Source organism: Fukomys damarensis, unplaced genomic scaffold (assembly GCF_012274545.1).
Source record: "Fukomys damarensis isolate Sample0158 unplaced genomic scaffold, DMR_v1.0_HiC HiC_scaffold_23, whole genome shotgun sequence".
In the NCBI taxonomy this organism is placed as follows: domain Eukaryota; kingdom Metazoa; phylum Chordata; class Mammalia; order Rodentia; family Bathyergidae; genus Fukomys; species Fukomys damarensis.
This window is the reverse complement of record NW_022900935.1, coordinates 12,252,813-12,270,534: the sequence shown is the minus strand read 5'-3', so window position 1 is coordinate 12,270,534 and position 17,722 is coordinate 12,252,813. Positions and strand designations below refer to the sequence as shown.

Here is a 17,722-nt window from a genome sequence, read left to right as displayed (position 1 = left end):
CAGGACCTTATGCTTGTGAGGCAGGTGTGGTACCACTGAGCTAAATTCCCAGGCTGTAGGTCTCACTCTTAAATGCTGAATTCTTTTCCTCTCCCTAGTCCTATTCTTAAGTTCTTCCAGGGCTGCTAGGCCGAAGGGTAAGATATATTTACTATTTAATAAATAATTCATTCAGGACAGAGATGTCAAATACTCGCATTCATGTTCTCTTAATTTTTTTTCCTGCTGTTGAATTCAGAATCCTATTTGATCTATAGATATAAATGTACCTTATTTTAGAAGAAATGGAGATGAATATTACCTACAATGTAATTTGTGTTTCCCCAGTGGTTAATGCTGTTTGGGAAAAAAATTTAGCCCTCAAGATTTGTCTATACTTTGAAGATTCTGTGCTTCAGTAGAATAGCTTTGAAATCCTGCAATTAAAATATATGTGCTGCCGAAGCGAGCACTGAAATTCTGCAATTAAAGAACAAATAATAATGTTATTTCAGTCATAGAATATATATACAGAATCCCTGGGCTGTATTTGGTTTGGTATATGCTAGGCAAAATGTCTAATGAAAAACGTATGCTGAGTGTTACTCAAAAAGTGTGTTAGCATACCAACAGGGTGTGCATCACCTGGGAACTTGTTTAAAAAACTGAATCTCTACCCATACCTATTGAGTCAGACTGTCTTTCAACAAGACCCAAAGGGGATTCAAACATTAAAGTTGGAGAAGCAACTAACCTAGACTTCCCTCTTTGTTCCAGCAACAAGAGTCAGATAGCTGAGACCAAGGCTCAAGCCTTCTGTGAGCTACTAAGATTCCAGACCTATTCCAAAGAAATGAGGCTGAAGGGAGAGGAGATCCCCAAAACTAAGAACTCTGACTTGGTTAATAGCTGCTGATGCACACAAAGTGGGATGAAGGCAATGTGTTCTTTGAGGTATAAACAGAGGTCTTTAGGGACAATCCTGGCTAAGCTGATATGTTCTACAAGCTGAGATTTACCAGCAAATTATTTCTGTTTAAAAATTAGTTTTCAAGATGAATAATTTATGTCATGACTTATTTCTTGGGTTTTTAAATTGTTATTTAGCACTTATTTATTACGCTCCTACTCTTTTAGATACTAGGAATATAAAGAATAACGAGACAGACAGTGTCCCTTCTGTCATGGAACATATATCCTTCAAGGGGAAGACACAATAAATTGATAAAAATGTAAGATAGTTTCAAATGATAGTAAGTACTGCAAAAATACTAAAACAGATTAAGGGACAGAAATAAAGAGTATAAGGGGGTTGGGTACTACTTTAGTTTTTGTTGTTAGGGAAAGCCTCTTTTAAGGAGACCTGAGCTAAGAGTTTTCCAGGCAGGAGGAAGAGCAAGTACAAAGGTTCTAAAGCAGGATGAAGTTTGGATATTTTCCAGGGTGGACACAAGTCCACAGTAGCTGGAATGTATTGTGTGGGAGGAAAAGAAGTAGTAGGTGATGCTGGAGAGAGATGTAGGAAATTGTGGCCAGGCAGGATTTTTGTTTTTGTTTTTAGAATAACTTTTATCAGTATAAAATTAACATACTTTAAAAAAATTTATCCTCCTAAAATGTACAATTTGGTGGTTTTTGGTGTATTCGCGTAGTTATGCAGCTGTCATTACCACTGTCAGGCTCCAGAACATTTTCGTCACCCCTAAGTGACAACGCTGGGCATGGTGATGCACGCCTGTAGTCCCAGCGCTTGAAGGCTGAGGAATGCCACAAGTTCAAGGCCAGCTTGGATTACATAGTGAGTTCAAGGCCAATCAAAATTACATAGGGAGACCCTGTCTCCAAAAAAAATAAAAAACCAAACAGCTGGTAAACACTAATCTGTTTTCTGTTTCTGCAGATTTGCTTATTTTGGGCATATCATATAAGCAGAATCATACAATCTGTGCCTTTTCGTGACTGACTTCTTTCACACAGTATAATTGTTTTCAAGGTTCATTCATTTTTTTTTTCAAGAGTCACCTGTGTTCTTGCATTGCATGGGTGTACAGTATTACATGTTTGCTTTTCCATCTATCAATTGATGGACTTTTGGGTTGTTTCCACCTTTTGGCTCTTACTGCTGCTTTGAATATTCAGTATACATTTTTGTGAGAACACATGATTTCATTTCTCTATTGGTTTTATATATATATATATATATATATAAGTTATATATATATAACTCTGTTTAACATCTTAAGGAGTTGCCAGACCTCCCAAAGTAGCTACTGTATGCCCTTCTACAATCCTGTCGTCCATGCAAGAGAGTTCAAATTTCAGGTCATCTGGGACTCTATTCTAATTATAATAGGAATCCATTGAAAGATTTCAAGTCAAAGAAGAACACAGATTATTTGAACCTTCACAGCTAGAAGCTAGGCAGTGCCTCCAATCCAGATCTTTATCATTCTCTCTCTCTCTTTTTTTTTTTTTTTTTTGTACCAGGGATCAGACTCTGTACCTTGTGCTTGCAAAGCAGGCAGCAGCACCACTGAGCTAAATCCCTGGCCCTATATCTTTCTTAAATAGTTATGCAGGCCAATGAGAGTGTCAGCAAAATCATTTATTTATGTTCAAATCACAATTTCTTTCTGCTTTAATATTTTCCTTTTTTATTTTAATGTAATACAAGTAGATATTAATAAAGAAAATATAAAAAGCATTCTTCTTTCATAAAAAAACAAAGTTCCTTAACAAAATAATTAAAGGATAACAATAGTTAATACATTGTGTATCACGATCCTAAAAGAATGGCCAAAGGGCCAGGGATTTAGCTCAGTGGTTCTGGCGCCTGCCTTGCAAGTGCAAGGACCTGAGTTTGGTCACCAGTGCCAAAAAAAAAAAAAAAAGAATGGCCAAAATGTTACTCGGTATAAATCATAGAGTGTAGTCTTTCTCATATTGTGGATGAGGGCTGGGGATTTAGCTCAGTGGTTCTGCCGCCTGCCTCGCAAATGCAAGGAGCCGAGTTCGACCCTCAGTAGCAAAAAAACAAAACAAAAAAAACAAAACATCTATCATATTGTGGATGAAAATGTTATATACATAACATAAAAATTACCATTTTCATTGTTAAGTGTAGAGTTCTTTGGCATTGAGTACATTTATGGTGTTATACAGCTGTTACCAGTATACATCTACAAATATTTTTTATAATTCTAAACTGAAACTACACTCATTAAATAACAATTCTCCATTGTCCCCTCCCCTTAGCCCTGGCAACCAACAATATACTTTCTGTCTCTCTGAATTTGACTACTCCTAAGTACCTCGTATAAGTGGAATCATATATTTGTCTTTGAGATAGGGTATCAGTGGATTACCTAGGCTGGCCTCCAATTTGTGATCCTCCTGTCTCAGCCTCATGAGTAGGTGGGATTATAGGTGTGCACCACCATTTCCTTTTCTGACTGGCTTATTTCACTTAGCGTAATGCCTTCAATGTTTATCCATGTTGTAATACATTACTTTCCTTCTTCTTTAGGGCTAAATAGTATTCCTTTGTAAAGTATATAGCACATTTTGTTTCATTCATTTATTGTCTGATACTTGAATTACTTCTACCTGTTGGCTCTGAACAAAGGTGTACAAATACCTGTTCAAGAGTCAAGGGAATGTAGCTCAGAGTGCTTGCCTTGTATGTACTGGGCCCTATATATTCAATTCCCAGTACTATAAAAATAAATAAATAAATAAATAGGTGGTATGTATTTGTAATCCTGGCACTTGGAAGACTGAGGCAGGAGGCTCTCTACAAGTTTAAATGGCTACATACCAGCCTGGGCTACAAAGTTCAAGAGCAGTCTCAACTATGTAAGTGGGATCCTGACTCCACACCCCGCCAAAACAAAACAAAACCCAAAAACCTATTCAGCCACTGTGAGCCTGTTCACCAGCCCATACTTGCCCTATAGAGTGTATTTCTTTCCGTATGTTTGTTTTGGTGCTGGAGATCAAATGCAGGACCTTGCACTTAGGAGGCAGGCATGGTGCCGTTGAGCTAAATCCCTGCCCCAAGAGTATATTTCTTCACCACTTTCAGTAATTTTTTTTACATTTTCACTACCATGAAAAAAACAAAACAAAGGGCTGGGGATTTGGCTCAGTGGTTCCACCACCTGCCTCTCGAGCTCAAGGGCCTGTGTTTGATCCCTGGTACCAAAAAAACAAAACAAAAGAAAAAACCCCACCACCTCCACTACCACCAACAACACAAGAAATCTGGTCAAGTCCTAGTTTCACTTATTATGAGTACGTATCTGGAAGTAGAACTACAGGTTTATTTTTTCCAGTCTTTAAGCTTGAACCCAGTGCCTTCACACTGAGCTATGTCCTCAGCCCTTTTTTATTTTGAGAGAGAGTCTTGCTAAGTTGCTAGTTGCCCTGGCTGGGCTTGAACTTGTGATTCTCCTGCCCCAGCCTCCCAGAGTGCTGAGATTACAGGTTTGGGCTGCCATACCCAGTTTCTATGTTTTTTTGAAGACTTAGCATATAATTTTTCACAGTGGCTCCCCTACTTTGAATTTCCATAATAGTGCAGAAGAGTTCCAATTTCATCACATCCCTGCTTTAATAGTTTGGAAGTGTTAATTATGTAGCTGTGACCATCTATAAGGAATGCTACAACTTTAATGCTTTTAAGAGAGCAACTTTATAAATTTCTTTTTGGTACTAGGGATTGAACTCAGGCCTTTGTGCTTGTGAGGCAGGCAGTGGGACCACTGAGCTAAATCCCCAGTCCCAACTTTATAAATTTCAACAATTGTGGATGTTCACTAAATGAATTGACTATTTTGTAAGTACAAGTTTTTTTTGTTTTGTTTTGTTTTTGGTACCAGGCATCGAACTCAGGACCTTGCACTTGCATAGCAGGCAGCAGAACCACTGGGCTCAATCCCCGGCCTGAATTGACTATTTTGTGTACTCTTTGGAATGTGGAATTTAAAATCAGGGTGATGTTCATTTTTTTTTAGTATGAACTGTGGGAATTAGGACAAGAGTCAGAATGTACAGAATGTTAGCATTATGGCTAACAAGTGAGAAATGCAAGTTATGCATTTTATTGCATCTAAATCTTCCACAATAATTTCATGAGAAAGCTAGTGCTTTTTCCCATGTATGAGAATAAGTGGCTGAGTTTTGTAGTGACTAAGAGTCTAGCTCAGTGGCACAGTGCCTGCCTTGCAAGTGCAAGGTCCTGAGTTCGATCCCTGGTACCAAAAAAGAGTCTCAAAATGTTTAAGTGCATAAGTAACATGTAAGTAACATCACTTAGGTGTAAAGTTAGACTTCAAACACAAATCTTCCAAAACCTATTGGTGCTCTATTCTGCTACAAGCCCTGGGAAGTAGCAGTTTTATGTAACACTAGACATTTCTTTTTGATCTTCATTGTTTTCTGTTCGTCCCAGGACAGATGAATTCAGTGGCAGGATGTTCCTTACAATAACAGAGGATGCTATTAGGTAACAGAGACAATAATTTCTGTGGCCTGGGAGCTCGAGAGTTTAGAGTCTTCTCTGCTCTTCCTGGTGGGTTGCAGGATGGAGAATCTGACATCCTGCCACCATGGGAGAGCTGCTGTAGGAATCTGATTTTGAGATTTTTGTCTTCAGAAGTTATCCTTGGCTCTTGGGTAAATTATCTGTGTGACAGTATATTGAGAATTTACCATGTCTCAAAACTGTGTTCAGTTCTTTAAATACTGCATTTAATCTCCATACATCTGTGAGATTGTTACTGTTTTCCTCATTTAACACAGGAGGCCTGATTCTAGATCTAGCTCGGGATCTCAAGCTCTTAATCACAAAATAGTATTGCCTTTTGTTTTGTACATGAATATTTTGTTCGTTTGCTTGCTTATTTGTTTTTGAGACAGGGTCTTACTGTCCATGCTGGCCCTGAACTTTTGATCCTCCTATCTCAGCCTCCCAAGTGTTGGGATTATAGAATGCACTGCTACACCCGGCTGCACACAGATATTTTCTGGGTTATAGAGCAAGTAAAACTTTAAGAGAAGACTATATGTGTGCACAAGGGATTCTGTAGTCCCCTTCGCTGTGATTGACAGCTAAGGTCTCTTTATAGGATGACGATACTCAAGCTAAAGTTATCTGTCTTTCTCATTTCCTCAGGTCTGTAATATTGTAGCTGGGCAGCGCTGCATTAAGAAGTTGACTGACAACCAGACTTCAACCATGATAAAGGCTACAGCTAGGTCGGCTCCAGACAGACAGGAGGAGATCAGCCGCCTGGTCAGTGGAGCTGCAGAGAAATGCATGTTCATTTATTCAGCCATTGGGGTCCTTGGTAGCATTAGATGCTTTAAAGCCCCAGGTCTGGATTTGTTTCTTGGGACACCATAGGCCTGTTCTTATGAATTGACCCTTTTGCTACTTTGCTGCTTCTTTTTCCTTTCTATATAACTTTTTTTGTTTTGTTTGTTTTTTGGTACCGGAAATTGAACTCAGGACCTTGCACTTGCCAGGCAGGAGCCCTCCTTCCTATATAAGTACTGTGTTATCTACTCCACTTCCTTCGCATTCTACTCCCCACTCCTTTCTAGGGCTATTTCTTGCCAGCTTCAGCTTCTCTCCAGGGCTCTTTCTTTGGGACCTAGAGGGTGAGTAGTATGGCCATGCCGTTCCCCTCCTGAGATCCCCTTCATTTGCCTTGCAGATGAAGAATGCCAGCTACAACCTAGATCCCTACATCCAAGAATTTGGAATCAAAGTGAAGGATGACATGACGGAGGTGACAGGGCGAGTGCTGCCGGCGCCCATCTTGCAGTACGGCGGCCGGGTGAGCAGGGTCAGGGCCAGACAACATCTCTGGGGAATAAGGGGGTGGTTGGGTGGTATAACTAGGGGCTTTTGGGCTTCCTACCCACCTGGCTCTATTGAGGCTCACCTGGGCGCCCCCTCTGCCTGTCTCCAGAACCGGGCCATTGCCACACCCAACCAAGGTGTCTGGGACATGCGAGGGAAACAGTTCTACAATGGGATTGAGATCAAAGTCTGGGCCATCGCCTGCTTCGCACCACAAAAACAGTGTCGAGAAGAGGTGCTCAAGTAAGGAGGATTGTGTGTGGGGGTGGAAGGCTAGGAAGGAACCCTGGGATGCTACTCACTCCAGCACCCAGGGGTCAAGAGTGATCTGCAGTTTACTCTGTCTTGACTCCGCCAGTCTTGCCTTTGTTTTAAAACAGTGCTGGGGTTCAAACCTAGAACCTCACATATGCTAGGCAAGAACTTTAAGCTTTCTGCCCTTGAGCTTTGTCATTTTTGACTCAGATGTCTGTCTGGTCCTTTTTTGTCCATCTGTGGTCAGGAGACTTTAGTAAAGAGCCCTTATCAGAGATGATGATTTTGGGGCATAATTCTAAGGGAGGCATGAACTATTGTTACAGTTGTTATCACTGGTAATAAATAGTAACGGTGAAGATTGTGTTTCTGACAACTTTGTACTTATTTAATTTTTGTTCTCTCATTTCATCATCAGAGAGTAGGTGGTGATACTTCCATTTTCGGGAGACCATGGCTCAGAAAGTTCAAAAGTTTGATCATCTAAAAGTGTCAGAGTTGGGAGCAAATCAGATCTGAGCTTCAAAATGTGTATTTCTCACAGGAAACAAAAAAGAGCAACCTTTTTAGGTGCTCTTCTGTGCATGAAACTTGTTCAGTCAAGTCCAAGTGACCTGAATTAGATGATGCTAAGTTGTAAGAACCATTGTGGCTGAAGGGCAGTGGGTAGATGGCCATTGGGAGAAAGTGATAAAATCAAATGGCTTCAAGAAACTGGGGAGGGGAATAATGATCTGCGTACTCAGGTGAGTGAATGAGGAAGTGACGAAGTCCTATCCTTTCCCCTGCAATCTTACTTGTTTTTAAAGTTTTACTGAGATCTGTTCTAAAAGACGCTACAAAACTCACCCAATTAATATGTACAGTTCCATAGTTTCTGCTGTCTTTTGAAGTGGTAGCTGTCTGGAGGTAGAGCGAAATCAGTCTGTGCTCTGGGTACAAGAAGCAGTGAGCTGACCACTTTGAATTGTGAAGAAAATAATGGAGACGGTGCCCAGGTGGTTCAGTTGGCCTTTGAGTTTTTGTAAAAAAATATTCTTGCAGCTCCTGATGGATCCAGCAACTCTAGATCCTGCTCTTTCCCGTCTCCTCTACTCCTGTCATTCCCAGATGCACACCACCACCATTAACAATTATTGTTTCTGTTAAATAGGTTTTTTTATTTGGCAAGGACTCTTTTCCTGAGTTCTTTGGATATTTAGCCCCATTTAGGTTCAGCTGTTCCTGCACTTGGCTGGCCTGTAGCACTATTGGAAGGGCTCCTAAGGGCTCCCAAATCTTTGCCTTTGTGCCATGGTGATCTCATTGGTACCTCTATTGCTTATGTGCTTCTTTTGAACTCCTATGTCTTTCATCTTTTTTTTTTTGAGACACAGTCTTGCTATATAGTTCAGGTTGGCCTTGAACTCACTATGCAACCCAGGCTGGCCTCAAAGTTGGAGTAATCCTCCTGCCTCAGCCTCCCAAGTGCTGGGATTACAGATGTGTCACCATGCCTGGCCTTTTTTTCTTTCTTTTTTTTTTTTTGGTACCAGAGCTCGAACTCAGGACCTTGTGCTTGTGAGGCAGGCAATGAAACCACTGAAGTAAATCCCTGACCCTCCTTTTTTTTAAGCAATCTCGGCCATTTTGGGATACAGGAACTGGTAAACAGAGAATCTCAGACTTGGCAGGGATTGCTTTATTGGACATTACCTTCTCCCAGTGACTGCTGGATCTAGGCGATAAGAATACAGCTTGTCCGTTCATCAGTTGTATCCAGTTATATATATGATTGTAGGCTGAAAATAAAGATTTCTGAGTCTTTAGCAGTAGCAGTGGATAACATTGTCTGGGGAGAATGTGCATAGTAAGCAGAAGCTAAAAATAGAATTTAGAGAAACTGGAAAATAAACCTAATGAAGTCTCTAAGTATAAAGGATAGGGTACAGAGCACAAAGTAAAACATTCTTTTCACTGAGCCGTGGGGACATGCATGTTGTAGATTGGATTTAGAGGTGGACAATGAAGTTCTTTGAACTGTCAAAATTTTTCTTCTGGCTAAAGAGGTTCCATTACTCAGGTATATTATTTTTAGCGCAAGATTTCCTTTTAGGTCAAGATCTTAAGACCATTCCCATCCTAGAAAACGCAACAGTTTTTGGTTCCCAACACTGAAAACAGTATCCCCAGTGTGGTTTGCTAGTAGAGAGAAGATTGGGAATATCTCTTCCCTTGAAGTAGAGACCTGTTACTAATGGTGTCTGTTAACACAAAATCTAGTAGCGCCCTAGCATTTTTATAGCTACACTACAGTTGTGTATAAGGCAGAGAAATCAAAGAAATGCTGTTAGTTGTCCATCAGAGCCCTACCTCATTTACATGAGAATGTGGTTAGGTTAAATATATATATATTACATATTATTATATATTTTTTTGTTTGTTTGTTTGTTTTGTTTTTTGAGACAGGGTCTTCTATATAGTTGAGACTGACCTGGAACCCATTATGTAACCCAGGCTGGTCTTGAACTCACAGCAATCCTCCTGCCTCAGCCTCCCCAGTGCTGGGATTATAGGCCTGTGCCACCATGCCCGGCTAGGTTATATTTTTTTAATTCTGATATTTATTTTGAAAAGAAATTAAAAATAATAAATGATAGAACATGTAAAATAGAACATGTCTGTGTTGCATCAGCCAGAATTTGTTGTATTTTATCATTTTTAAAAAAATAAATATTTTTAAAAATTGACATTTTCTTTTTTATTTGTTTGGGTTTTGTTGTTGTTGTTGTTTTAAGACAGGATCTATGTAGTTCAGGCTGGCCTTGAACTCACTATATAGCCTAGGCTAGCCTTGAATTTGTGCCAGTCTTCCTGCCTCAGCCTCGCAAGTGCTGGGATTATAGGCATTCACCACCACAACTGGTGACATTGTTTTATACCCTCTATTCTAGGCCCATTCCTCCCTCCCGATGTAGTCACAATGCTGAATTTTATAACTTTCCTGTCAGTTTATATACTTTATATGCCTACATGTACAGAAGTATAAATGGTTTTAAATTTTGCATAGCATTATACTGTACATACCTTTGTTGTGATTTCACTAAGAAAAAATATTTTTCTTAGTAAACTCATATTTATATGTTATATAGTATCTTCTAAGCAACTGCTTTTATTCTTTGTACCTTATTGCTTAGTATACTAATTAATGAATTAACTTTTTTGTGGTGCTGGAACCCAGAGCCTTGTGCATACTAGGCTAGTGTTTTACCAGTGAATGTTTTATTGTTTGTTTAGTTTGGGGTTTTGTTGTTGTTATTGTTGTTTGTTTGTTTTTTGGTGATACCTAGGGCTTTGTGTATGCTAGGCAATTGTTACACCACTGAGCTACATTCCCAACCCTTTTTGCATTATATTTTGAGACAAAAATCTCACTGAATTTCCCTGGCTAGCCTCACACTCTCAATTTTCCTCTTAAGCAGCAGGGATTGGAGGTGTGAGCCACGATGAGTGCTTTTGATTTAAGGAGAAAATATTTGTAGTTTTATTTATTTATTTATTTCCAGTTTTGGGGGTCAAACTCAGCACCTTGCTCTTGCATGGCAGGTATGCTGCCACTGAGCTAAATCCTCAGGCCTAGAAAATATTTTTGCAAATTAGCTTGCCCCTGGCTCATTTCAGTCAGTTTATTTATGTAGCTTTATTTTTAAAAACTCTACTTCATACCTTTTCTACCAACTTTGTCTTCCTTTCCCAGGGTGAAGTCCTAAAGCCAAAGAAAGGAAGAAAGATTGTTTAATAGTTGGCTGTTAGGCTTCAAAGAACCAAGAGGGGAGGACAGAGCTCATTTTTCCTGAGCATCTCCTGTATTGCCATAACGATTGGAACCGCATTTATTTTGAGCAAAAAGACCTTACACTGAAGTGTCTGCCTGTTTCTTTAGACATGTAATGGAGCACAAACTGTTTGAATGGGACAGTGTAAGGGAGTTCTGAGAATGCTGACAGGTCTCTTTGGCCTCCCTCAGCTCCCTCAGTGTTCTCTCTGTTGAACGATTAGCAAACCCTGTTTTGTTTTACCAAACTATACCCCTCCCGCCATTACTGGGGATGGAACAACCCAGGGCATTTGCACATGCTGAACAAGCCCTCTGCCACTGAGCTACTCCCCCAGCTCTTTTTTTGTTTTGTTTTGCTTTCAATTTTGAAACAGTCTCACTGAGTTCCTCAGGCTAGCCTCAAATTTGTAATACTTCTTCCTCATCCTTCTGAATGGCTGGGAATACAGGTGTACACCACCATACCTGGTTTATAAATCTTTTTTTAATGTTAACTGTGATCATGTCTCATTCACATTAGAATCTCTTTGTGCCTCTCATTGTGCTGAGCACCTAAGATGGAGACATTCAGTCAGAAGTATCAAAGGGATCAAAAGATGGAGGGAGATGGGAGAAGGAAGCCATAATGGATTAAAAATGAACAAAAAATAAGTTGGACTTACTGACTTACTGCTTTTTGTCATGACCATGCTTGTGCTATAGGAACTTCACAGACCAGCTGCGGAAGATTTCCAAGGATGCAGGGATGCCCATCCAGGGCCAGCCTTGTTTCTGCAAATATGCACAGGGAGCAGACAGTGTGGAGCCCATGTTCCGGCATCTCAAGAACACCTACTCAGGGCTGCAACTCATTATCGTCATCCTGCCGGGGAAGACGCCAGTATATGGTACAGTTCTCTTGAGACATTGGTAATGGCGATAGCACTCTTCTCAGGGTAGCCACTTTGGGGCTTTTAGGAAAGTCAGTGGAAATTTTTAGCTTTGGCCAGAGGTAATCCTTAATGTTAGTGCTTTTATTGGAGAAATATCAGCCTATATGAGCCATTAATTCATCCCAGATTTTACTTCTGCTAACACTTCCAGTAACATTTAGTGAAATTGTCTATATGCTGGCTTTTGTGCTAGTCTAAGGTGGTCATATACAAAGAAGGGTCAGTCCACATTCCTGTCCTACAGAGTATGTTGTTTATGAGGACATGGAGCAGGCCATGTAGAATGTGCTAGTGTCCTATTGTCTGATAATGACTTGGACTTTTTGAGAAGTTACTCTTCTTTTCCTCTTTTTAAAAATAGGAATGACTATGAATGTCTCTGGCTCTGCACTTTTGTCATAGTCCATTTTCTCTCTCCTTTGCTTCAAAGGAAGTGGTGTGTCTCTTACTTTGCTCAGCTCCTCCGTGCTGTGGTTTTCTTCCAGTCCTGCTCTTCGTAACTTTCAACCTTCAAACATCTTCTGTTTTCCCATCCCAGAGCTCATTACTACAGTTTTTCTCTTTTAGCTCTTTTCATCCTGTTTCTCTTCAGACTTTTAAAATAATTTTTCCATGTCCTTTTTGCTGACTTCCTTATGTGCCACTTACCCTGATCTTCTTTTATCTATCTTGTTTACCTTTTTCTTCAATCTCCTCTGTGAAGAATCACCCTGTACCTTTTCCGGTTCTCCTCTTTCCTTGACTTCTGGATATTTTCTTTTGTTTCTCCTTTTTGTTATTACTAGGAGTGTGTAGTGTTCTCCAAGTTTCTCTCCTCTGCCCTCTGTCTTTACATTCTATTAATAATTCTCATTCATTCCAGTTGATTTGTCTATCACCTATTGTTATAGTACTAAATTTTTAATCCATCCCTCACATATTCTGCATCTCTCGTCTGTCTCTTTGTCTTCTCTTTCTCTCTCTTTTTTTGGTACTGGGGATCAAACTTGGGACCTTGTGCTTGCAAGGCAGGCAGTGGAGCCACTGACTAAATCCCTGGCCCATCTTCTCTTTCTTCTGTAAGTTTATTGGTCACCTATCCTAATCCTTTTTATGACCATGCTACCACAACAAAATGTGTTTGGTCCTTATTCACTGATACATAAAGGGTTTTCAGGGCTCTGATCTTAGTTTAACCTTTTCAACTTTACCTTGCACTGTTCGCTTATGTAGCAGAAAGATAACTGGTTCTGGAATTAGATCCAAAGGTTCAATCCAGGCTATACCAGTTAACTGACCTCATGAATTATATAAAAAGTAGCATCTAGCACAGTGCCTGATGCACAGTAGATGCTTCAAATGCTCATTTCTTACCTGTACTTTCCATTCTGGTTTTGTTAATATCATTTGCCTTGTCTACATTATCTGAATACTCTTCTTCTTGTCCTTCTAGCTTACTCTTAAAATTCTAACTTCTTCAAGGCCTACTTTAAATGTTACTCAGTCCTTATTTTTGTCATAATACTTAGAGGGCAAGCTTATTTCGTTTTTAGATTTCTCTCATTTATAGGCCATTGATCAGTTACTGCCTTGCTTGATTTTATTTTGGGCATGGAGCAGATATGACTCCACTTTGAAACCTTCCTTCTTCAGGTATGCACTAAGGTACAATCTTCTACTCTTACGATACTCAGTAATTCCTTATGGAGGGAGGTTACTTGATCTCTAATCTTTCTCTTTTTTGAGCCTTAAGTTAGTGGCAGTTAAATGGAGGATAAGAATTGTTTTCAGGGGCTGGGGATTTAGCTCATTGGTTCCACTGCCTGCCTCGCAAGCACAAGGTCCCAAGTTCGATCCCTAGTACCAAAAAAAAAAAATTTTTTTTTTTTTTTTTTTTTTTTTAAGGCTGGAGCTATGGCTTGAGGCCTAGGATGTAGCTCAGTGGTGCTGAACCTGCCTGGTAAGCACAAGGTCCTGAGTTTGTTCCCTAGTAATGGGAGGAAAAGAAAAAAAAGAATGCTTTCAAGGGGAACTGCCTTAAATTGTATCCATGTTTCTTGTTCCCTACATCATTGGAGAATCCAGTGTTTTGGCTTGCTTCAGGAATAAAGTGCAGCATGCTGGAGAAGGCAGCACTTACTCAGATTTTCCCTTCTCTGGGCTCAATAATGGTATATTTCTCTCTAGCCTTGAACCTTTATTAGGACATTGGATTCCTTGCATTTCCACGAAATTCTTATGTTGTACCTCCTGGACAAGGGGTCATCTGTCTTAAGAATTAAGCTAACCAATAAGAGAGGTAGTTGGATTCCTGTAATGACTTCACCGTCCTTCATGGGAAGCTGGAGGAAAGCCCTGTGATGGTCAAATCAAGGTTCTGTTGGTATTGTGATTATCTTGAAAGTGGAGGACAGTGTCATATATGCTGAGTTCTGATTTGGTACCATGTATATCCTGACATTTACGTCTTTCCCTCTGTTAAGTTGCAACTATTAATGCTTTTAAAAACATAAAAACTTCTTACCATATTATAGTATGCACATAGAAATCTTGGGCTGGACATGTAGTCCTAGCACTTGGGAGGCTGAGGCAGAAAGATCACCATGAGTTTGAAGTGAGCCTGGGCTCCATAGTGCTGTGCTATAGAGAAAGACCCTGTTCAATTCAGTGAATTTTCACAGAGTGTCTCAACAGTGTAACTAGTACCTTGGAGAACATTGCCAGCATTCAGGATACCAGTTGTTACAATATCCCCTCATCATACTACACCAGTGGTAATTACTATTATGGACTTAACCCATAGATTAGTTTTGCCTGTTTTGTGCTTTATATAAATAGAATCATATGGCATGCAATTTTTTGTGTGTATTTTGCTTCTTTTATTGAACATTAAGTTTGTGAAATTTATCCATATTGTATCTAGTAGTAGTTTGTTATAAATTTTCCATCATATGAATATAACACATTTTACATATATTAATCTATTCTACTGTTTTGCTTGTTTGTTTTTTTGTACTGGGGACCGAACTCAGGTCCTTCCACTTTGCAAAGCAGGAGGCGGAACCCCTGAGCTAAATCCCCGGCCCTAATCTATTCCACTATTAATGTACATGTTGGGATTATTTCCAGCTTTTGACTATTATAAATTAATGCTTGAACACATCCTCTGAAGTTAAGTGCTTATTTCTGTTGAGTGGATTTTAAGTATACCCATTTATACTTCCACCAGCACTGTTTGGTAGTTCTGGATGTTTTACATCCTTACCAAACTTGATATATTGTCTGTTGCATTTTAGCCATTTTTATGTGTTTTTATTTTTATTATTTATTGGTTTATTTCTTGGGGGGGAAATTGAGACAGGTTCTCACTGTAGAATTCAGGCTGGCCTTGAACTTGTGACAATCCTTCTGCCTCAGCCTCCCAGAAAGGTGGAATTATAGACTGTGCCACTACACCTGGCTTCTATAGCCTCTGTTGTAAAGTACCTGCTCAAGTCTTTTACCTTTGATTGACTTAAATGCTGTTTCTTTTCTTTTCTTTTTTTTGGTACTGGGGATCAAACTCAGGTCATTGTGCTTACAAGGCAGGAAGCGGCACCAAGGAGCTAAATCCCTGGCCCCTAACTGCTGCTTCTTTATTGATTTATGGATGTTCTTTTCCTTTGTTGAATATGTATTTGTATCACATATCTCTTCTGCTCAGTAACTTGCCTTTTTCCTATCTTTATGGTATCTTTTGTTAAACAGGACTTTTAACGTAGTCTAATTTATTAGTTTTTTTGGTTTTTTTGAGACAGGGTCTCACTGTATAGTTGAGACTGACCTGGAACTCACTATGTAGCCCAGGCTGGTCTCGAACTCACAGCAATCCTCCTGCTTCAGCCTCCCGAGTGCTGGGATTACAGGTGTGAGTCACCATGCCCGGACAAAATTTATTAGTATTATGGCTAGTGTTTTCTATGTGTCCTGCTTAAACCCCAAGGTTATGAAGATAATATTTTATCTTTTCTTTTTTTTTTTTTTTTTTTTTTTTTTTTTGGGAGTAGGGTTTGAGATCAGGGCCTTGTCCTTGCAAAGCAGGTGCAGCACCACAGAGCTAAATCCCCAGCCCTGTATTTTATTTTTAATGATTTTTTTAGCCTTTCACATTTAGAACTGATACATCTTTTTAAAAAGCAAAAATTTTGCTGCTTTCCTATCCCACAGCAGTAGCCCCTCTGCTGTTTCAGTGCTTGGAATGTCAGCCTCTTGCTCACACCTAGAATCAGCAGATGTATCCAGCATAAAAGCAGCTGTAGATGATAGTTCATCTTTGTGAAAATGTCTTCCTCTCTAAAGTTTTAGTCCCTAGTTCTTGCCTCAATACATTCTACTGTTTTCAAAAAGATGATTTCTAGAGCTGGGGATTTAGCTCAGTGGTTCCGCCACCTGCCTTGCAAGAGCAAGGACCCGAATTTGATCCTGGTACCAAAAAAAAAAAAAGATGATTTCTATATTTTACCTGGCTTACTGAATATTTTCTGCTGAAGAAAAGATTTGCCACTAATTATTCTATTGCTCTTGGAAGTAGAAATGGCTTTTAAATACTGTTAAGGATCTTCTATCAAAAACATAGCAAACGTGTTCTTTTTTTTGTTTTGTTTTGTTTTGGTGCCAGGGATTGAACTCAGGACCTTGCACTTGTGAGGCAGCACAGTGCCACTGAGCTAAATTCCCGGCCCAAACTTGTTCTTGACCCTGCATTTCCTACTTGGTATTTTATATTAAAAGAACAAACAAACAGTTTTGTCTCCATAAATTAATGTTTTGCTTTGATTTCACTAAATCTAAAGGACGGTTGATTCTCATTTTATGTGGTCTTTTAACTGTATTTGACTATTATTGCCTCCTTTTTTTTTGCACCAGGGATCAAACTACTTCCTCCTTTTTGAAACACTCTTTTTGTTTGGCATTCATAATACAGTATTTTCTTGGTTTTCCTTAAAGCTTTGTGGATTTTTCTCCTTTTCAGATTGATCCACTCCTTTTTTGCAAATGGTGAGAGTTACAGATTTGTAGCTAAGCCCTCTTCTCTTTTCATTCTATTTCCTCAGCAGTCTTACCAAGATTAGGCCTTCAGTTAATGCTTGCATTTGAATATTACACAAATTCGTATCTGTTTCTTTTGACCTTCCACCCACTATAACCACTTGCCTAGTGGATGTGCATTTCAGACTCAAATGTCTCAAAAACAACTTATGCTGAATTCTTGTTTAAAAGCTAAAAACTCAAAGTCATTCATAAAAACTTTATTTTGGGTGTAGGTGTCTGGTTGGAATTGAATCCAGCATTTTGTGCATATTAAGCATATGCTGTACCTTGTAGCTACATTGCAAGCCTCTCCTTGCCTTGTTAATGTGGACTGCCCTTGTCTCTTTCATAGGTCAGCATAACGACCACTTTCCCCCACCTCTTACAGCATAATCCTCTCGCTCTTCTTTTAGAATTATATAGTCTTTCAGTTTTTCAAATATTCTTACTCTCCCCTAGGAGTATGCATTTTTGTATGCTATTTCCTCTGCCTGAAATGTTCTCTCTCAACCCTTCCTTACTACCTTCAGATTTCAGTTCTATCATTACTTAAGAATATTTTCCTAATTAGGTTATTGCTCCCTGTTGTATGCCCTCATAACACCATAAAATTTTCTGTTCTATCATTTATCATTGTAATTTTCATTATTTAAAAAGATTACTGAGGAGCCGGGTGTGGTGGCGCATGCCTGTAATCCCAGCACTCGGGAGGCTGAGGCAGGTGGATCACTGTGAGTTCAAGACCAGCCCAGGCTACATAGTGAATTCCAGGTCAGTCTCAACTACAAGGTGAGACCCTGTCTCAAAAAACCAAAAAAAAAA

At 39.5% G+C, this 17,722-nt stretch overlaps 1 protein-coding gene across 5 annotated transcripts in view; it reads left to right on the top strand.

The window, feature by feature from the left end:
• Ago1 (argonaute RISC component 1) overlaps positions 1–17,722 on the top strand; it is a 39,020-nt gene that overhangs the window by 11,612 nt on the left and 9,686 nt on the right. For 4 of the 5 annotated variants that reach the window (XM_010645254.2, XM_033767846.1, XM_010645252.2 and 1 more), the window contains exons 9-12: positions 6,155–6,274; positions 6,699–6,830; positions 6,957–7,090; positions 11,622–11,806. In XM_010645254.2, coding sequence (XP_010643556.1) covers positions 6,155–6,274; positions 6,699–6,830; positions 6,957–7,090; positions 11,622–11,806 — 571 coding nt within the window. The remainder of the gene's footprint in view (positions 1–6,154; positions 6,275–6,698; positions 6,831–6,956; positions 7,091–11,621; positions 11,807–17,722) is intronic. The other variant, XM_010645253.2, reaches the window with a different exon arrangement.